The sequence below is a fragment of the Chanos chanos genome, chromosome 1 (genome assembly GCF_902362185.1).
Source record: "Chanos chanos chromosome 1, fChaCha1.1, whole genome shotgun sequence".
In the NCBI taxonomy this organism is placed as follows: Eukaryota; Metazoa; Chordata; class Actinopteri; order Gonorynchiformes; family Chanidae; genus Chanos; species Chanos chanos.
The window spans coordinates 43,602,049-43,623,695 of record NC_044495.1 but is presented as its reverse complement, the minus strand read 5'-3'; the positions used below and the strand labels follow the sequence as shown (position 1 = coordinate 43,623,695).

General features: G+C 40.9%; 3 protein-coding genes across 8 annotated transcripts; 1 reads left to right on the top strand and 2 right to left on the bottom strand.

Moving 5' to 3' along the window:
* Positions 1 to 542: 542 nt before the first annotated feature.
* Positions 543 to 5,402, bottom strand: LOC115822928 (alcohol dehydrogenase class-3). Its single transcript, XM_030786893.1, has 9 exons — positions 5,310 to 5,402; positions 3,717 to 3,818; positions 3,045 to 3,186; positions 2,804 to 2,891; positions 2,349 to 2,568; positions 1,799 to 2,059; positions 1,545 to 1,680; positions 855 to 993; positions 543 to 736 (listed from the first exon to the last, which is right to left on the bottom strand). The coding sequence occupies exons 1-9, from the start codon at positions 5,325 to 5,327 to the stop codon at positions 712 to 714; spliced, it is 1,131 nt and encodes a 376-aa protein (XP_030642753.1). The 5' UTR covers positions 5,328 to 5,402; the 3' UTR covers positions 543 to 711.
* Positions 5,403 to 6,002: 600 nt separating this feature from the next.
* Positions 6,003 to 9,463, bottom strand: gar1 (GAR1 homolog, ribonucleoprotein). The gene is made up of 7 exons (XM_030782339.1): positions 9,384 to 9,463; positions 8,483 to 8,641; positions 8,034 to 8,188; positions 7,813 to 7,872; positions 7,089 to 7,215; positions 6,802 to 6,918; positions 6,003 to 6,614 (listed from the first exon to the last, which is right to left on the bottom strand). The coding sequence occupies exons 2-7, from the start codon at positions 8,625 to 8,627 to the stop codon at positions 6,604 to 6,606; spliced, it is 615 nt and encodes a 204-aa protein (XP_030638199.1). The 5' UTR covers positions 8,628 to 8,641; positions 9,384 to 9,463; the 3' UTR covers positions 6,003 to 6,603.
* Positions 9,464 to 9,557: 94 nt separating this feature from the next.
* LOC115827345 (alcohol dehydrogenase class-3) lies at positions 9,558 to 19,992 on the top strand. Of its 6 annotated transcripts, XM_030791343.1 has the most exons (11): positions 9,558 to 9,601; positions 10,174 to 10,292; positions 10,508 to 10,560; positions 11,217 to 11,318; positions 11,635 to 11,785; positions 12,293 to 12,380; positions 12,684 to 12,903; positions 16,328 to 16,588; positions 18,348 to 18,480; positions 19,001 to 19,139; positions 19,584 to 19,992. In XM_030791343.1, exons 3-11 carry the CDS (start codon positions 10,540 to 10,542, stop codon positions 19,606 to 19,608), a joined length of 1,140 nt encoding a protein of 379 aa, XP_030647203.1. In that variant the 5' UTR covers positions 9,558 to 9,601; positions 10,174 to 10,292; positions 10,508 to 10,539; the 3' UTR covers positions 19,609 to 19,992. The 6 variants fall into 6 exon arrangements, with proteins under 6 accessions (XP_030647203.1, XP_030647123.1, XP_030647351.1 ...); XM_030791263.1 differs by having other exon boundaries at positions 10,174 to 10,560; XM_030791491.1 differs by lacking the exon at positions 10,174 to 10,292 and having other exon boundaries at positions 9,566 to 9,601.
* Positions 19,993 to 21,647: the final 1,655 nt, after the last annotated feature.

Here is a 21,647-nt window from a genome sequence, read left to right as displayed (position 1 = left end):
TCACACTCTCCACCAATCAGAGAAGTAGGCCCAGTCAAGCCCTTTATGTGGAAGACAAGTGTCGTTTTTCTCAGCGACGCTGTGGAACAGCGTTCTGTGATTTGTGAACAAAATATGCGAATGATAATGAACACGAATCACAGAGGAACAGCGGATTTTAACCGAATTAAAAAAGAACAACTGACTAATGAATGAGTGTTCAAATAGCCGAACAGCTAACATTGTGTCTTTCATACAAAAGTTGCACGAGAAACTTGTTTGTTTGTTTAGTGACGCCGGTGCAGTAGGGGAAATATGATTTTCATAAAATGTGTCATAATCTTTTCCACTGAACGTGATTGAGTTAAACCTTTGAAAGAAAATGTAAAGTAACGCATAGGCGAATTCAAAGTTTTGTTACCGATGTGATCTAGGAGCAAAGGTGGGCATGGTAGGCAACACCTGAATAATTACGTAAAACTCGCTCTCTTGCCAAAGCATCTGGGAAAACCACTAAAAACTTCAACGCTCGTGCAAACGAGAAAACAGCACAAACACCATTCTGTTCTTTTAAAGCTTTAATATTTCTATTTGTGATTCCACAGAGAGTGTAGTCAGCACTGTACACCAATCCAAGAGGTACGTGTGGAACGTGGTAGCAAACAAAGCATCCTTATGCTGCAAAATGTAGGTTCACGGAGTGGCATTTTAATTTTTAATCTGGTCGGTACTTCAGAACTGCAGAACAGCACGAATGCTAGAAGAGAGAGTTAAAAAAAAAAAGAGGAAAGTATTATTAATTATTGAATTTATTAAACAAAGTAGTTATTTTATCAATCTTGTCATTATTAGGAGCATGATATAAAACTGCTTGCCATTTTCCAGAATGCATGAGGTCAAAAGCCTCATTGATTTGGGTGAAGGGCAGTGTATGGGTCACAAACTCATCCACCAACAGCTTCTTGGCCATGTAATCGCCCACTAACTTAGGAACACTCTCCACACTCTTCCAGCCTGTGAAAGAAGGCATTACAAAGCATGATCTCTGAGTGTAGACCACATGTTTTCACAGAATGCATACAAACAGGATGAACTGAAGATGGCACAGCTTTGTCTAAGATAGTGGTTCTCAATCCTGCGCCTGGGGGACCCCTGCTCTGCATATCCTCTATCTATCCTTGCTCAGAACATACTTGATTAGTGTGATTAACATGCTCTTGATTAAATCAGGTCTGCTCAGCCAATCAAAAGCACCACTGATGAGTTCAGTCAGCTAGGTAGAGCAGGAGAAGATGGAAAACATGCAGAGCAAGGGTCCCCCAGGAGTGGGATTGAGGACCACTGGTCTAGGACAGTAAGTCCACCCACTCCCACCCTCCAATTCCATGAAGACTTCATTCTATAAGAATTCTGAAATCGGCCTGAGGCATACCTGATTGAATTTCACATGGTTAGTTGGCTCTCTCACTCAGGTGTGCTGGCATTCAGCTGTATCAGATGTGTGCAGTGCCTGAGGAATTATGGGTGAAGAACTACTGGTCTTGCAGATTATGTCTGAAATTTACCTCCAAATGCAGAGCCCTTCCACGTGCGCCCAGTGACTAGTTGGAATGGGCGTGTGGAGATCTCCTCCCCGGCTGCAGCCACGCCCACAATGACACTGGTGCCCCAGCCCTTGTGACACGCCTCCAGAGCTGCTCTCTGGGAATGTTATAACAAGTTTTATTTTACAGGACCTCTGGGATGTCTCTGTTTTTAAACACATACCTTCAGATGAGAGAAAAAACAATGTCTTTTACAACCTGACTCCAAAACTCACCATGATGCCAACATTACCAACACACTCAAAGGAGTAGTCCAGCCCTCCATCTGTCAGTTCCACAAGAACCTCCTGAATGGGTTTTTTGTGATCTTTGGGGTTCACAAATTCAGTGGCCCCAAATATTTTGGCAATCTCAAATTTGTCATTGTTAAGGTCCACACCGATTATCCTGGTTGCTCCAGCAACTTTGCAACCCATGATGACAGCCAAGCCCACTGCCCCCAATCCAAAAACAGCACAAGTAGAACCAGATTCCACCTTGGACATGAATTAGAGAATGTGGATGAACATACATGTAGTTTTGTCCATTCCAGAGTGTTCAAAGAACAATTTCCTTATCTGTTGAGTTATCATTTTGTTATGAACACGTTTACCCTTGGTGGCATATAACAGGTATAAGCTTCAAGAAATTGTATTTTCTATTTTCTATTCTGGTAAATAGGATATTTGATAGAGCCACGAAAAGCTCCTTAAACCAGAGTCACCAGATGTATCCTGTTTAAAAGTTCCTGTTAAGAATTTCAAAGGCCAAGCTTGAACAGTTTACCCCAGCTGTGTTGAGAGCAGCTCCATATCCAGTGGAGATGCCACAGCCCAGCAGACACACTCTGTCCAGGGGTGCTTTCGCATCCACCTTGGCCAGAGAGATTTCAGCCACCACCGTGTACTCAGAGAAGGTGCTGGTCCCCATGAAGTGGAAGAGCTGCTTTCCCTTACAGGAGAACCTGGATGTTTTATCAGGCATCAGTCCCTGGCCCTGGGTCACCCTGAAGGAAAAGCCAAATGCCACAGGTCCAGATCAGTTTAACTGAGAGCAGACAATGCCTCAGTTTCAATTCCTCTTCCAGTTGATCAAACATTTTACAATTACAATTTTGTTATTTGGCAGACACTTTTAGCCAAAGCGACTTACATTTTCACATTGACATGGATTCAGGATGAACTTTTATGTTCAGAACAAACCAATACTAACTGACACAAACATTAGCACTCAGTAGTTACCTGATCTTCTGACAGAGGTTGGTTTTGGGGTTTTTACAGAACTTGCACTCTCCACACTGGGGTACATAGAGTGGAATGACCGTGTCACCTTGGAAATGGAAATCAAAGCATCTCAGAATTTAAGGTTTCTTAGACATGTCAAGCCTATCTACTTATTTAACTACAATGCTTAATGTAACAAAATGATCATAACAAGATTATGACAGCAGTACAGAATTAGAAGAACAAATTTTTGCCCAACCTAGTTTGAACTTGGTGACCCCCTCTCCCACACTCTCAACCGTCCCAGCTCCTTCATGTCCCAGGATGACAGGGAAAACTCCCTCAGGGTCTTTCCCACTCAGAGTGTATGAATCTGTGTGACACACTCCTGTAGCATGGACCTAGAGAAAACACATAAAGGCCATTATCACTATCTTCACTGGACTGGAGTTCCCCGTTTCCCATTTTCATACAGTTCAATACAATTTCATACAATTCTGTGGTGCTTGAACAGGGGTATGATATGCGCTCAAAAGACTTTTTGATGTTGTGAATTGTAAAAAAGCTATTATTATTATTATTATTATTATTATTATTATTATTATTATTATTATTGTGTTTTATTTTAGCTGAGTTTTCTAGAATCAAGATCTGGGGGACAAATAGACAAGGTGCTTATTGTTTTTGGGGACTGATCGCAGACTCCTCCATTTTTCATCACTGAACACTTGAGCTCCTGTGTTTAGTTTACAGTTTAAAGGTCATGAGGCTGACGTAAGGTGAACATTGGGGTTTACACAGACAAAAGAGATTTGTGGAGAGAACTTGCCCATGGAAAACTATGATGTGCAGCTTTTTAGAGTTTTGGACTTTATCCTCTGAATCACTGTGCTGTGTTTGCCTGTTACACATCAAACATGAAGATAGTTACCTTAATGCGTACTTCATGGGCTTTAGGTGGAGCTACCTCCACCTCTTCAATGGACAGAGGCTTCCCAGCCTCCCAGGCGACTGCTGCCTTACACTTGATAACCTGCAGAAGACACACAGTATTGTTGTTGTACCTGTCGTTCAAAGGTTTAGTTCTCTGTCAGTAACTGTGAGTAGCAGAGACACTTTCTAAGGCCAGTCTGTATGGGTTAATATCCAACAGAGAGAGAGAAATCCAGCCAGGGCAGCCAGGAACCTGTTATTATCTCAGATTACAGCTTTGCTCTGCTTATGGAGTACAAACACGTACCTCTGTGAAATGGACTGTGTACAGCCTTTATCCTGTTGACATCACACACTGGACAGGGCTATATTTCCTCATTAGTAAAAGCATAAAGTATGGAATGAATACAGAATACTGAACTTATATTCACCTATTGCAAATGCCTACAGACAGATAATAAATCCAGGAATTACACAAAAATGTGTATAAATTTCCATCTTGGTAGTATTATTTATTTTGCCTTTGCTTCAATTAGTATTGTGCTACCCGTGCATTTAAGTATTTGCTTGTTTTGTTCAAATTTTGTTATGTAATTGCTAAAAACCAAACAAAAACAAACAACAAAAAAACAAACAAACAAAGAAATGATTTGACAAGGACTGAAATCTTTACTGCAGAGTCCTATCATAACTCTCTTGCGCTTTATCTGTCTGAGGCCCAGGTACACATTCCAGTCATGTCATTAAAAACAGATCTGCAGAAACAGCTACCTATTACTCATTTGGCAAGAATTTGGCATTAATATGGTCATTCTTAGATCTGCTGTGCATGGTAGAATTTGTTTCCTCAAGACTTGTGCCAGATCAGCAGAACAGGAGATTATAGTAGTAGATGTCTCTGAACCTTCATCCATAGACATGAGATACAGACCATAGCCCCTGTCCATGTATGACATACAGACCATAGCCCCTGTCCATGTGTGGACAGAACTCAGGAACAGAACAGTGTAACTGCTATACACTGTCTTTACTAATAAACTAGAATGGGACTCTCTGATAATCTGCATGTCCTAGGTAATTCTGTTAACCGTAACAATGAATATGTCTTTGTGCGTTATCCGGATGGTTGTTCCTGACTGACTTTGTCTCCTACGCAGCTTATTCATGTAGTATCATGAAACTGGTACAATAATTACATCAAGCCAATTGAGTGTGAATATTTGTATTTAATAGGAGACTCAGTTCCTCACAATATTTAAAACTCCTACAAATCAAAAAACATGAATGAGCCAGTGTCCATTGTACGAACTCCTTATTAAGGTAATTAAGATTATTGACAGAAGTAAAATAACAGTTTGGTTTATGCATGACTTACAATGGTTCTGTATGGTGTTTCTACAAAACACTGAAGGACAATGTTAATGCTGTTAATGTTTTTAATTGACAATGTGATCAATTTTTGTAGTCAAACACATTTCCACTCAGCCCAGTATATCTGACACATTCCCCTGAACGTGAAGAGAACAAGGTTAACGATATTAAAGTGTGGCAACCTTTCCTCTTTTTACAACACAAGTTGATTTTTACTTACTTTCCCGGCGGTGTCCATGTTCTATCCTCCGCCCGACACAGGAAGTAGACGCTTAGGATCAAACTTCACCCTTATAATGCAAACTTTTGATGTTTTTTTCATCACGCTAGCAAGGCTGTTGTTCATAACTACCCAGTGAGCTTACAGATGACAAACTTTAGCCAATCAGGAGAAGGGGTGGATCTCTTCACTGAGAGTTTGGTTATACAGGTAAATAATGTATTCTTAAGGCGCCAGGTGTGAGGGACATATCTGTTCTGGTTGCACAACCTTGAGACACACCTCTAAAGACAAACAGGCTTGCACAGAGGGATCGTTGTATTGAAACACATCAACAATTTTCAACATGTTTTAGCTGTATTCAGGGCGAGGTCCCAAAAATCCTTGTTATACAGGACAGGGATCCTGTTGTTTTCACAGGCTCCCCCAAAAATTAGGGGTCAAGTCTTACCTGGTAAACAGGTGCAATCACTCCTCAACCAATCAAGACATCAGAATGGTTGGTTGCTATGAAACCCAGCAGGACTTTGGCCTTCCAGGAGCAGACTTAGGAGTCGGTGGTCGATAAGTTTGTGACTGCAGTTGTTATTACGGGGCAGAAAAAGCTGGGTAGTTCTCAATTGTAGACATTACAAACAAATGGAAAAAAGCATAAAGATGAAATGTGGTCTTTTATTCGTTTTCTTTTAAATCGTCAGTCTGATGCTGTCCAAGGATACAAATACAGTTTGTACAAATAAAACTCTTTGTAGTAAATTGATGCTTTATCCTGATTTGACCTGTTTCATGAAAGTCACTGGAAGTCCTAACTTTATCGCACATATGGTCCAAATCACAGCGACCAAAAAACTTCTCTATTATAGCAAAGTACTCAATAAATATCAATGGGCTCTTCACAGATCATTTAATCATGTTTCTGCATGTCATATAAAAAGACCATTAGCCAGCAGTCTTGCTGACAGAGACTGAAAAATCAAATTCCAGAACAGAAATCAACAAACAAATAGGAACTCAGAAAAGAAAAACAAACCAAAAAAAACAGAAACCTCACTGCAGAAATACATCAGTGGCATTTGATACCAGATATGAGCATCATATAAAGTAAAAATATTTCAAAGAACTTCATATTCACTACAAAATAATAATAAAATCAGATAAGCGTACAAAAAAGGCATCCAACAGGTACATGTAAGTCCCACTGATCCACATCTCAAAAGCTGCCTCTCTGTTACTTCCCACCAGAAGCTTACGCTGAGGCAGACAAAGGAGAAGATGCCATACGGTGCCAACGTCTTCATCTTCCACCTGGAATGAACACAACAAGAAAAATGATAATTCCCCCATATTCAGAAGAGTTAACTGAGAAATTTGCACTTAGTTGCACTATATTGTAAACCTGGAGGATTTAGACATTATGTGAATGGACAGAACCAGGTCTTAACTAAGGAAATGAGAAGCATTTCAACTGAAATTCTGAAAAGTTCCGACTCACCTCTGAATCCACGGCCTCCACCTCCACCCCTTCCTCCTCTGAACCCTCCTCCTCCTCGACCTCCTCCAAAACCACCCCCACGACCTCCACCACCCCCGCGGCCCCCACGGAATCCACCTGCAAACCCACCGTTACAGTCAGTAGGTCTCACAGCTATGTCTGCTCCTCCCACCCGCACAGCTTACCACTGGGTTTTTCAAGCATGAGAACTGGATCCTCATTAAAAATTACACCTTTACTTTCATTGAATATGTCATTGCTCATTGTTTCGAAATGGGTGTCCTTACCTCCACGGCCACCTCCTCTACCTCCACCTCTTCCTCCTCCTCTGCCCCCCCGTGGAGGTCCCTTCTCTCCAGGCGGTCTGGGCAGAAACCTCTGGAGGGGCAACAGCTTCATGGGATCGATGTAAAACTGTTGGAGCATCCACAACAGCAGTTACCCAAATGACAACGTTGACCTTACCCACATGACAATGCTGTATTTACCCAAATCACAATGCCACATTTACCAAAATGAAAATACCACATTTACCCTGAACAACAATGCCACATTTAACCAAATGACAGCACTACCCTTACCAAAATGTGTCACCATAGTTAAGGAAACAATGATAATTCTCATCAATAAGACAGCAGTACTTTGACTTATCTTTAGAAATGTAAAATTAGTTTAGTTAGTGGCTGTATTGTAAAAGTAGTTTAGTTAGTGTTGTTTAGCTTATATAATCAATGGGCACATGAAATGCATTTGAATTTAGGCTAAAATCCTGGATTCTTTTTACTGACATATCCCACTGATCTGGCGAATCCACTCTGAAAATTTCACTCTACCGACAGCAGTCCAATTTACTGCTCCAAAAGTTCTACCCATGCAAACATCTAACACCACAGAACAAATCACTGCACTGCACGGACTTTAAGCAAATAACCTCATAGTCACATCTGCTAAAATACCACGGTCACAGAGAGAACACTCTGACAACTTCAGAACCTGAAGCAGCAGACTTACCTTCTGCAGTTTCTTAAATGAAGACGCCTTCATGTTTTCTGAAAGTTTGACTGAAAAATACTGTCATCTTTATTAAGGACAAACAACAGACAGGTGAGATTGGCCAATCAGACATCAGAGGTGAGCCTGATGTAACGCTCTGACAGATCTAACCATCCGTAACAAATCTCCCTCAGACTCAACAGGCACACTTACAGTCCAGATCATGGAGGAAAGGATACAAAGTCACGCAGCTGACCAAAGATCTCGTCTACTTTCCCGATCTGTTCCTTGTTTTCCAGGTAGACTGGGGCGTTGAAATAAGGCACTTTGTTCTCTTGAGTTACACATTTACACACAATGTCATCCTCACAAGGGTGCATGAACTCTCCCAGTTCTGTGGAGAAATGAGAATAAAAAATTATCCAGTGTGTTTCAGAGACACTATGATGGTATATTCAGGTTCTCTGCTGGCTGTGCTCACTGAACAACCAAACTATGCCACACTATGTTTCTAACTCAACGGCTCAAAGCGGCTGCAACCTCAAGGCCTAAAACTTACCCACTACTACCCTTTCTAGAATCAGAACCCTGAACCCCAATTCATGAAAAACTAAAACTACATTACTATAATATCTTAAAGTGCAGGTCAGCATTACAGTGTCAAATTCAATGAATGCTGTGACCGTACCGACTACATGCTCTGGAGGGCCAAAGTCTTGCTGTCTGTGGAAGCCTCCTCGGCCACCTCCTCTTCCTCCACCTCCTCTGCCTCCACCTCCTCGATAAGATCCACCACCGCGACCTCCCCTACCCCCGCCTCCACGAAAGGACATATTTGGGTTAAGACCTGAAAAACAAACAAACAACAATTATGAAATAGTAAAACCTTTGTGCATATCTTTGCCTTCCAGTCATAGAGCAATGTTGCTCGTCTTAAATTGGACCTAGAATAAACCCAACGCCATTTTAAATTGAGTTTCCAAAAGAAACTCTGAGATGAGACCAGTAAGAGTCAAGATCACGAACCAGAGTTTAGCCAGGAGACAATTACCTACGCTACGTGGAATTCATGACTTGGTTTACTTCTGGTCCAAGATGGACTCCATTTAAATCAATCTAAATAATCTGAGGCAGTCGCCATCTGCAGACACCTAATCTGGATTTTTAGAGGAACATATGAAACCCCGCTGAGGCCACGAAATGCAAAAATCTCCCTGCATATCGTAAACGCCTGAAACCAGACTGCAAGGCAGTCCACTGATTAGCGAGCCAACACAGCTACAGCATTAGACTAACAGTGACCGATTAACGAATTAAAAATGGTATGCAAAAGGGACAGCTGCGCGTGAATTATGAAATATTTTGGCTACGCGTGATTACACATCCCTTTCTCGGGAAAATCACACATAAAACCAACACTGGCGACGAAAAACGCACTTATAGACATTGTAGCTAGAACCTAGCCACATGACGCTATTTCATTGCATTTCTAACCAAACTATTGGAAAGACACACAGGTTAAAGGCTTAAGGAGAAGTAGACTGTATATATATTTAGGCAACAAACCGGTAAAACAAACACTGAAATACCTTAAACTTGGACTAACTCGGGGTTATCCTAGAGAAATGACCGGTTCAATCGACTGTGATTCCCGCACACGATGTTGTCGTTGGAGGCACATGGCTTTCTGCCGTAAATTGTACCGTCGGAAGATCCCGATTGTCGTAAAACCTGCGTATGGTCCCAATTGCACAAACGTTTTGTAAACGTCTGCGGAGTGAAGCGTAACTTCAGGTAACAGCGACAGGTAACTTTTTCTAATAGAGACAGTCTGCGCAGAATAGACAATTATTGGTGTGAAATTAATTTGGAAAACTGAGTGTTTTGAAATTTTGCGGCGCCCGGGAGGTGGTGCTTTTTGTTTTTTTTGTTTGCTTTTAAAACGTGCCCACGATTTATTAATTTGGTCACACTTTATTTTTAAATCGTGCACACGATTTTATTAAGTCGTGAGCTTAATTTCGTAAAAGAGCTCGCGATTTATACTAAATTTAATGGAAAGAAAGAGAGAATTTGTAGAACTTGCAATTATTTACATTCCATTTTGTTTCCAAACTGGAATGTAACAAAGTAATCTAAGAGTGACTTCAAATGCAGTTATGTTGCAGGGTTTTCAATAATGCATAATTATTAAACAAACAACTTGTTCTGTCATTCAATATAACCGATTCTTTAAATGTAACCTTTTGGCTTCAAATTAGTTTAACAGCAGCTGAAGCTTTATGTTAAATGTATTACATTCAGTTTATTTGACATGTGTTCAGTTTTATTTCACATGTGAAGTTTCCCGCCTTTTTTTTTTTTTTTTTACTGTGGCAGCAGTTCAGAGGACATTCTTGTGAGGAATCTGTAATTCAGATCCATCCTATCAACATACAGTGTAAAACAAGCTCCTCAATGAGTTTTTCGCAGCCCATGAAGTGGACCCTAAGGACAGGGTAAACAAACACGTACCACAGCCAAACATATGGTGTATCAACCAGTTGGACTTTGCTTTCTGCGTATTATAGGTTTAGTGAGGTCAGCTGTCCTCCCAACTCTACAGTAGCCTGGACAGAGAACTGGTATTTTTCAAGAGTACAGTCCTTCTTTGATCGCCTGTCCCACATTATTTTCTTTACACACTTATAGAGGTGTTATGTTATTTTCATAGGCAAGCAAAGGAACTTGTAGCCTTCACTGTGGATGATGGGAACTGAAGGCAAGGTGAGGTGTTTGTGTGTGTGAGAGAGAGAAAGGGGGAGAGAGAGAAAAAAAGAACACATGTGCATGGTGTGTACATTCTGGTCATTATCCCTTTAAACAAAGCTACATGCACTGAAACACCATAAAGATATTTTACAGACAAACTGTATTTTTCAAACCTTTGGCTTTCCCTGGAGATTTGTTACATGTAAGATCAAGCTTACTTGTTTGGTGTAGTGCACTGATCATCTCATCTAAGCTGTTAATTGTTGAATCAGAAGGGAGTTACACAGAGCGGCATTTTTCATACACCTGCACAATTTAAGTCAAAAACCTGGACTGCACAGTGTGGCTGTTATTTAGCTATTCCCCTGCACAATATTCAGTTTTGGCTCAAGTTGTTTGGCTAGTGGAAATCCTACTCAGTGCAGTTTGATGTGACATGAAGACATGAGTCAGTGGATGAGTTTGTTTTGCAAAGCAAAAGCTGAGAATTATTTAATCTTGACCAAACATATGATTGGTACACTAATGAAAACTTTTCCCCACATGCCTGTTTGCAAAGAGATCCCACTTAGTGTTACTTTCAATAGCAGTGTCCTCATGTTGTAACTAAAAAGAAACTTGAAATGCTGAACCGCTGTGAATTGGGAGCTGTTAAACTTACCTTTCTCCAGGTGATCAGGTGCAAAGCAGCAGTCGCCTGGGTGGCTGGGAAGCCCCTGTCCATTGAGGAGGTGGAGGTAGCTCCACCTAAAGCTCATGAAATACGCATTAAGGTAACAGTCTGTTTTTTTTCTTTAAATACCTAATGGGTCTTTATTAATCAGCAGTTAGAAAGAGCTTGAGGGTTCACAACTTGGTGATAAACTCAGTCCTCATTTAATGTTGATCATATCTGTTGAATGACTTTCCATTTACATTTGTAAGTTAATGTAAGTTAAGTGCAGCAAGTGTGTATGCTAACTGTCTATGCGGTAGTAAGCTGACAGACACTGTACAGAGGTGAATTTTACACCGTAAGCTTTGGACTCATAGCAGTGAGAACGTAGACGCAGTCAGTGACATCATCACATGGCATTTGCCCTGCGGCAGATTGTAGCCACTGGGGTGTGCCACACAGACTTGGCATACCTCTGTGAGACCAGTAAGAAGAAGAAGCCTCGGGCCTTGCCGCTGGTACTGGGACATGAGGGGGCTGGAGTGGTGGAGAGTGTGGGTCCAGGGGTCACCAAGGTTTCCCCAGGTAAAAAATGCCAGTTCACACCATTTCATTCCGACACCAGTTTCTGTTGTTGGAACTGGGCTCACATTTCAAAGGTGTATATAGGCTTTCTGCTCTTACTTTTTTTTTTCTCACTTCTGCTTTGCAATTAGTTTTTTGGGTCACATGCTGAAACAACCTGCAGTACAGCAATGTCCATTTTGCCCTCTAGCTGCGAATGAAAAACTCTATGTTTTTTAAGTCTCTGTGAGAGCACACACAGTGAACAGTGAGCAGTGAATTTGTCTCTGCATTTAACCCATCCAGCATTCCTCTGCGCACGGGGAGCATCAGGGTTAAGTGCCCTTGCTCAAGGGCACACAGCCGTGGATGCCTGGGAATTGAACCGGCAACCCTCCGGTCACAAGCCCGGTTTTCTAACCTTTAGACCACGGCTGCCCTGAAATGTTACTGTGTGATAGTGGAAAACAAAGCCCAGCAAACGTCTCTGTGTGGACATACCTGCTGTGTGTGTCTGTGTCGCTGCAGGAGACAAAGTCATCCCTCTTTTCCTACCACAGTGTGGAGAATGTGAGTGCTGCCGTAGCCCAAAGACAAACCTGTGCACAAAGAACTGGTGAGGACCAAGATCCCGTACTTGACTTTATCATCAATCCTCATACCTGCCAATAGATCTACTTGCTTGATCATTGAAGCTACAACATTGACTAAGGTCTTGCTTAGGTTAAAAAACGCTGCTTTTGTTTCAGCATCTCCACAGTTATTTCTAAAATGAATGGCTGGTTACAATCACTTTGTCCAAAAGATGCTAGAACCAACGTCAGTGACATCAAATTACATGCACTGGTTAATAAATTCATTCATTTATTCATTCACAGGGTCCTAATGATGGAATATTCCTCTTTTCTGTATCTGTCAGGGAGAACTTGGAGCTTGGAGTTCTTGCTGATGGCACAAGCAGGATATCTTGCAGGGGCCAGCAGATGTATCAGTTCATGGGCATGAGCACTTTCTCTGAGTATACGGTGGTGGGTGATGACAACGTCACCAAGATATGTGCAGAGGCACCACTGGACAGAGTCTGTCTGTTGGGCTGTGGCGTTGCCACGGGATATGGAGCTCCTCTTAACACTGGCAAGGTGCAGAAGTTACTTAATTCATTAGATGATTCAGAACTGTGAATTCACTAGGATGAAATCTTTTGGCTTCTAGAATTTCTTTCTTGTAAAACCTATAACTACTGATTGTTGCCCTTCTGTTACTGGTATACCTAGTGGTTTTCATGCAAAGGTCAAGTGTTTAGGACTAAAAGAATGTTTAAAGAAGACTTTTGTTTATATTGACATACCAATGCCTCTCTCAGGGCATTCCCTCAGAGACTATGTAATTTCTACAGCGTACTCTTAGTTATGTATGATAATTGCCTGGGTATAATGGATTTATTTTGACACACAGAGGCAATAAACTCCAGGGGTCTTAGCTTGCTTTGTTGGCAGATGCAGATGAAACAGCAAAAGAAAGAACATTCTGGGCAAGCAACCAACAATAGATAAAGAAAAATATAAAATAAACATATAGTAGTAAAAACACATTTCCCAGACTACTTTCTCATGGCAGATGTTCCAGTGTTGGTAGAACATCCGATATTTCACCAGGATTAGAGGATACTGAATGCTCTCTAAATGCCTGTAAAATTACTACTGCATGATAAAACCACATCTCTGCCCAAGCTTTGAAAAAACATGTTCTCACAATCTGAAGGAACATCTGGAGCTTGATGTGACTTGAGGCCATTTAAATCAGCTTTTGCCTTATTGTGACGGATCAACTCTCCGTCACGTATGGACTGTTTGCAGGCACGAACTGTTCATATACATTCACCGCACAAACATACACATTCACCACACAACATGGACTGAGTTAAAGTTAAATATTTATTGATTGTTGTTATTGTGATTTTGTCGTGTGTGTGATGTCCAATGTCTTTGTTGATTGATCTGTAAATAAGAGAGAAAGAGACTAATGTTAGCGTTCTATAACATTCTATAACATTTCCGATAAAGTTGGCCAACGAATCCATTCACATATTCCATTATCCTCCGTTTACCGTTAAAAGTGCTACGTTAGGTTATGTTGTCTATGTATAAATGTTTATTGTTTGTTAATTGTAAGAGCTTTACCTGGGTGATGCTTCCTGGAGGTGAGGTTGTGGCAGTGACGCCAAAGAAACTGGCACGTCACAGCCTCAGGTATTTTAAAACAAAAGTCCCGCGAACTCCGTAGGAGGTCCGCGGGCGTCACATCCTGTTTTTAACTATAAAAGCCCTCCATTTTGTTTTAGACGGGGTGGGATGTTGTTGGTTGGTTATTGTGGAAGTTTATAGGAGTGTATTTAGTGAAAGAAAATTATTGAAGAATTTATGTCTTGTTTGTTTTCTACTGTGAATAGTGTAAATAGTGTAAATACGTTTTGGTTTGTTTGTTTTGTTTGGTTTTTTTTCATTCTTTTCATTTTTATTATTGGCACAAAAATAAATTCACCGGGTGTTCGTCACAAATCACAATCTTGACACCTGCTGCCTCCTTGCCTAAGACGGCTCCGTCACACTTATTTCTGGCTTTTGATACTGCAACGGATGCTTAAATATGTGTTCAAAAGAACTTATGTAACAGTTTCTATCAAGCATGCCACGCTTGGAGTGAAGTGCAGAGATTCACCCAACAATTAATCAGAAATTTACCTAACCATTAATCAGAGTTTTACCCAACCATTAATCAGTGTGTGGGACTCACTGTGATGGTATACTGACTCTCAGTACACCCAAAGACAGTGACCACACAGACCGTTAACTGGTCAGTTAATCTGACTTTCTGAAACTAAACTGGAACAGCTAGTGAAGGATTTCAAGCTATTGATCATTCAAGTGAAGGTGTGCACTTGTGGCACATTTCCGTGCAGGCATTTGGTTAGAAGGCTATTCCAGGGCTGGGAAGCACTATCAGAGAATGTTCAACTGTCTTCTGTAGCTTCTGAAATCCTACAAACATTCCGATAACCACCATTGTGTGAGTGATGTATGACGGGAAGATTATAAGCAACTATTAGATCACTCAAGCACTGGGGAGCAAGACCATTTGGATCTTTAAATGAGCAGCGATGTTTTATGCTGAATGTGGAACTTAAGAGGAAGTCAATGTAGAGTGGACAGTAAAGGGGTAATGTGCTCAGGTTTTCTTGTTCTTGTGAGAACTCTGGCAGCTATATTAACTGAACAAACAAAAGTATGTTTAAGGACAATGAGCAACAGCCAGGAAACTAGACTACGGAACATTCAGGAAACTAGCTTTTCTGCTTACTTAAGGGAGAGCAGTTTCCTAAAACTTGCCAATGCTCCTTAAGTGGAAGAAGGCTTGTGCCATCAAGTGAAGTATCAGAATAAACAGTAGAACGCCAGTCTTTGACTTTTATGCAAGTTTAAACAGAGGAACCTTCAAGGTTCAGTGTATCGTCAGTTATCTTACTTTTATCAGTCTTAGAACAAAGTAATGGTACCCTTGTCTTCCTACGGTTTAGTAGGAAGAAGTTGCAAGTCATCCAGTCTCTGATGTCATGCAAACAATCTTCTATCTTGAACTGAGAATCTTCATCTTCAACTGATACATACAGCTTTGTGTCATCAGCATAACAGTGGAAACTGATACTCTGTCTACAGATAATACCACAAAGAGTCAGTTCATACAATGGGAAGAGCAGTGACCCAAGCCTTGAGGGACACCATACACATAAAAGCAACACTTCAAATATGCCTGTAGTTGGACAAATCACTTGGATCAACAGTGGGTTTATTAATCACAGTGTAGTAAAAGTTGGTTTAAGGCTGCTTTCACACTTGGTACTTAGTAATTTGGAGTCTTATGTGAACATAATGTGAGCATCATTAGTTTAGTGACATTAATCTGCTATACATGTTGTAACTGTGCTGACTAGGATTGGAGCCAGGACATATTATGGATCCAGACATCTTTTTTTTAACCAGCTTACACACCTCCCCAGTGTTTCTTTTGGGGATCTTTGATTGGCATAGCTATACATTATTAGTGCCGATGGAGGTAAGAGAGAATTTATGAGAATTTTTGTGAATTTAGGATTACCCTCAGCCAGGGCTTTTATGTTTACTTTGATGTTGACCACTTTGGCTCCCGGTATACATTAGACCATGGTTACTGGTGTTAGTATCTTCACATTTCTTAAAAAACATAACACTCGTGTTATTTATTATTCGTGTCGAGTGGTACACTGTTGGTATTAGAACACCTCTAATACTGTGTCAAGATGCACTGTGTCAGTAGGAAACTAAAATGGTCAGAGTGAGGTATTACTGAGTCAACAATATCAAAAAAGAAAAACTTCCTGACGAATCTTCTAAATGCAAGTTTTGTCATGGTGAATCAAATGACCCACGTACAGACCCATTTTATGTTTTGGAATGGTAATAGATAAAACATATTTAAACCTCTTTTATACCATTTTGTTCTTTTCTTTTACTATCTTTATTCTCATAGGTGGAACCTGGTTCTACATGTGCCGTTTTCGGTTTGGGAGCAGTGGGCCTTGCTACTGTCTTCGGTTGCAAGACCGCTGGCGCCAAAAGGATCATTGCAGTCGATATCAACCAGGACAAGTCTGAGATCGCTAAGAGCTCAGGGGCCACTGAGTATGTGAACCCCATAGACTACAGTAAACCCATTCAGGAGGTCCTGGTGGAACTTACAGGTGGAGGAGTGGACTACTCCTTTGAATGTGTGGGAAACGTGGACGTCATGGTAGGGTCAGGACCAAAATGTTCTCTGCAGTTGTTCATGGTTACATTTGCATGCAGCCTCATTTTCCTTTTAGGAAGCAGTTTAATAGCTCATGAAACACATTAAAGTACACAACTGAAACACAGTAGAGCAATCAGAACATGGTCAGATGGACTGTATCTCACTATAGAGTTATGAAAGAACATATTACAGAGCCTGTGTCCTGTTAAATAGGCACAAGTTTATTGGCTGCCAGGACTGGTCTGTAGGCTGAATTCTTTCGAAGCATGACAGAAAGAGAGGTCCTGTTTACACCTTGCATTAAACTCCGATTTTGGTGATCAGATCACAAGTGGACAGCTCTAGGTACAGGTGTAAATGTACCCAAAATCCACATGGAGGTCGCATCGAGATCCGACAGCTCAGACCACATTCGGAGGTGGTCTGGACCGCATATGACCACATTTTTTAGCAGTGTATGCGAACTCGACCACATTGAACGACTGCCTACTCAATCGTCGAGGTAAATAAATCACGTTACGAGTCTACGGGTTTAACAAAACACTTCTGAAATGGAATTTGACCCCTGAACAACACATGATACCAAATCGCTAGTATGCCACAAAACAAATTTACAACAATAATTATGTTCGTATAGAAATTTAATATAGGCTACATGTTGTATTTTTGTGTCGTCTACAGTCAGTTGAGCCGAGGTATACGGGCAAGGAATCGCTTATCTCTATTACCGGGCTGGGTTCGCCAAATGTATTGTAAAGGGATTAGATACAACACAAAACAGGATTTGCATTCTTTCGTACCTTACTTTTTAAAAGTATGTAGTATCTTTAACAGCCGTTTCACAGTTTGGTGGCTCCAAACGTGATAGTTTACATTAGTAACTGTCGACATAATTTGATGTATTTCCTTTGAAAATGTTCCAGATTTCGTGCCGTCACATATTTCATACGAAACCGGTCAAAAACAACAAAGCATTTGGTCTCTGCAAACAAAAATGATGTGCGTGTTTATTTGCATATAGAGCGGGGAAGTGAGGTCTGATCGCAAGTGGTCACTCGAGACACATGGGAAATCGGATATTAAAGCCAGGTGTAAACGGATGTACTTTAGAGCCGTCCACTTGTGATCAGATCACCAAAATCGGATCTTAATGCAAGGTGTAAACAGGGCCAGAGAGAGCTAAAGTTGAGCTAAACTGAAAGTGTTCCAAATAACTGTTTGTATTTCCCTCTTCTGCAGAACAATCCCGTTTATAGTTCCAGAAGGTCATGCTAGGAGTAGGTACAAAATAATGTTAGTGAGATGGAGTAACCTGTGCTAATGCTGCCAGTTATTCAAAAAGAGTGACACACCCATCTTTGATTATCCATTGAATATGAATAAATACTACTGACTAGCTGAAAAACACTGCTAACTTGCTCTTAATAGCTCTATAAATCTTTCGATGCATAAATTTTATTCACATTAAAAACAGGGCTAGAAAACATTCCCTTTTCTTCCTTAGTGATTATTAGTGATCCTGTTTCCAAATAGTAAAAGGAATACAGATAAAAAAATAAACCTGTTAAATGTGGTCTACATCTTACAACTGCATAGTCCTGATAAGCTAAAAACACAGACCCTACCAATGACTTGCTGCTTTTAGCCAAAATTGTGTAACTGCCCATAGCCAGCAAGCGTAATGTTTACAGCTGTACTGTTGCTGTTGATGAAGTCACTAAAATCAGATGTGGTCACATGATCCATCTCACCCCTACAGAGGGCGGCACTGGAGTCGTGTCGCCCTGCGTTTGGTACCTGTGTGATTGTGGGATGGACAGACAAGGCAGACATGAGTGTCTCCCCTGATGACATCCTCATGGGACGGACCTTGAAAGGAACTTACTTTGGTGGTGAGAGAGAGAGATAAACGCTGTGAAATACAACACAGTTTAAAGGAGAATACTGTCCCAGTTTGCTCCCAGTTCCCCACACAGCTCTTAATGTTGGAAATGAGAAAAGGGATGAATCATGGGGTAGAATGCTGGTTCTCCATTAAACATCATAAACAGAGCATAGCATTAAGTTCATCATTTGCTGTAAAGACTTAGTGGTTTAAATTGACTAGATTTAGTCTTGACTCCTCAAGCATGTAATACCATAAGGATGATTCAAAAGACATTGTAAAAAGGACAAACATTTCAAAAGGCATAATGTAACATTCAGTCTTTGCCTTTTAGTGTATTTGAAGTAACTGGCTCCTCCACATGTTGTTACCACTATTTATAAGTAACTGAGTATTTAATTAAGTAAATAGTTGGAACTGATCATTCTTTTTAAACTTCTGCTTCTCTGTTTCTACAGTGTGTGTAGTCTTTGTACTGGTCATTTGACATCTGTCTTTTTGTGTGTGTGGGTGCTTTGCGTTGGCAGGCTGGAAGAGCGTGGAGAGTGTACCCAGACTTGTGGAGAAATACATGAGTGGAAAGCTGCCCATTGATCAGCTAATAACACACACATTGACACTAGAACAAGTCAATGAGGCCTTTCAGCTGATGACCAGTGGGCAGAGGTTTGAGTTCACGTTCATGTATTTAGAAAAAGATGTTAATACATGGGAAGAAAAGGCATCAGTGAATTACAACAATAATGCAAGATGCATGTTTATGAGAAAAGGCATGAATGAATTCTAACAATAATACAAGACACATGTTTATGAAAAAAGAAATTAATGAATTATAACAGTAATATAAGATGCATGTTTATGAGCAAAGACATTGAGTTATAAAAGTAATATAAAGGCCGTGGTCGTCAGGGAAACGGATGCCGTTGTGAATTAGATGCAGGTAAATGAGGGAGAGGCTCTGGATTAAATGTAATCATTGTCTAAGAAACAGTCCAGAGTCAGACCTAGAGTCTCTTGGTAGCTGGTTGACTAGGGCGACTTAATGAAATCAATCATTCTCTCTCTCTCTCTCTCTCTCTCTCTCTCTCTCTCTTTTTTTTTTTCTTTCAGTATCCGGACAGTAATCAGAATGTAAGGCAGAATGGAGTTGTGGTCTGTTCATCACTGGTGGGGTTGTAATGCTGATGTTGCTCTGTCCCAGGGTCCTCTCTTTTACCGCCAAAGATTCAAATCTGTCATCTTGTCCAAGAGGACATCAGGAGGTCTTTTAATTACGTACAGTCTTTAATAGTGGCGATTATGATAATCTGTATAAACTGTTGTCCTGCTTGTGAAAAAGCCATGCTGTTTTTTTATTTATATTTGTTGGTAAGGGGAACATTATGGTAAAAGTGTTTTATTTGAACTGAGAGGATGAATCTCCAGGGTTTGTCTTAAACTTGCCAAAGTAATCTACAAGCATTCTCTTCTGTTTGTCAAATATATGAACTACAATTACTCAATTCAATTTCTTTTTCAAATCAAGTAAAATTCAAAAGACTCAGCATCAGCTCTGTTGTGCCTTTCTAACTGCACCGCACCACACTTCTGGGTTTCACCTCTAGATGGCAGGCTTGCCTCACAAAAAAATGGAGAGCCCACTCTTCAATTAGCAGAAACCATTTCACATGGTCTTTTTAACATACAGGACTTGTGGTGCCAGGTCTGTGACTTTGGGAATGGGGTATCACTAGACTGTCCTGGATTACCGTGGCTAACATCAGTTTTACTATCTGTTTGCAGGCAAATTCTGTACTTGTCCATATCTAAAGTGTCTGTCACCCTGCTTTTTTTAGGATCTGCTGTCATAAAACATTTTGATCACAGTTCCCTGGATTATGTTGGCAGTAACACAACGACACAACAATACACAATGTCTAAATGTGTCCCAGGCAGCAGAAATCTCTAGAATAATAGAGCGCATGTTTTGCCACAACATGACTAATGGGGCTGGCGTAGTTAAGGGGGAGCCAGACAAGGCTATATGTTGACCTGAGTAATATTATATATTGATTTAATCTGGGAGACTCTGGAGGGCTGGAATAACAGTTTTAGCTGTCAGGAGAGAAGACAAAATGTTGTCCAGGGAAACGGCATACTGAGATGAACCGAAATGGCTGTCTAGGAATGTGCTTTGTTGAGGCTGCGTACAGATCAGATGAATGCTCTTGGCAGTTCCCCGCCTTCTTTTCTATCTGTTTTTAAAATGGGGGGAAAAAAAAACTTTCCCTTTTACATCTCCCCACCAACTTTTTTTGTGTAATCAATCAGATATCCAAAGCTCTGATTTGACTTCCCTTGCCCAGGGAGGAAGGGGAGAAAGAGAGAGCAGGTTTGGTGAAAGAGACATCACAGGAGAGGAGATGACAGGCACAGGTGGTATGGACTCGTAAATGCACTTTGACTTATAGAGTCATCCCATTGACCCTACGACTCTTTGACTCAGAGAGTCATCCCATTGACTCTGTGACTCTGACTTGTAAAGTCATTCCATTGACTCTATGACTCTTTGACTTATAGAGTCATCCCACTGACCCTGTGACTCTTTGACTTATAGAGTCATCCCACTGTAGCAAATGAACCTGCACTCAAGTTCACAAATTCAGTGAGCCTCTGTCTCTCTCTCTCTCTCTCTCTTATGTCTCAACCCTGGGGTTTTCAGATAATGTGACACAGTCTCATATGTACCCACACGGACACACACACAGACAGACACACACACACACACACACACACACACAATCTCTCAGAGACAAACTCATGAATACACATACTTTCACACCCAGACCCCCCCCCCCCCCCCACACACACACACAATCTCTCAGAGACAAACTCATGAATACACATACCCATACACACCCAGACCCACACACACACACACAATCTCTCAGAGACAAACTCATGAATACACATACCTATACACACCCAGACCCACGCGTATACACACAAAGCAGATAGTGAGGAAGTATGGGTTTCATGAGAAGCAGTGAAGTTTAGACAGTAGCTTTAAACATATGCCTGTCACATTTTTACAGGAGCGGTTATGTATGTCCCAGAAAACCTACATGATGTGAGCTGTATGTGTATGTGAAACAAATTAAAAGTATCCATTGGTTTGTGTTTTATTATACATAA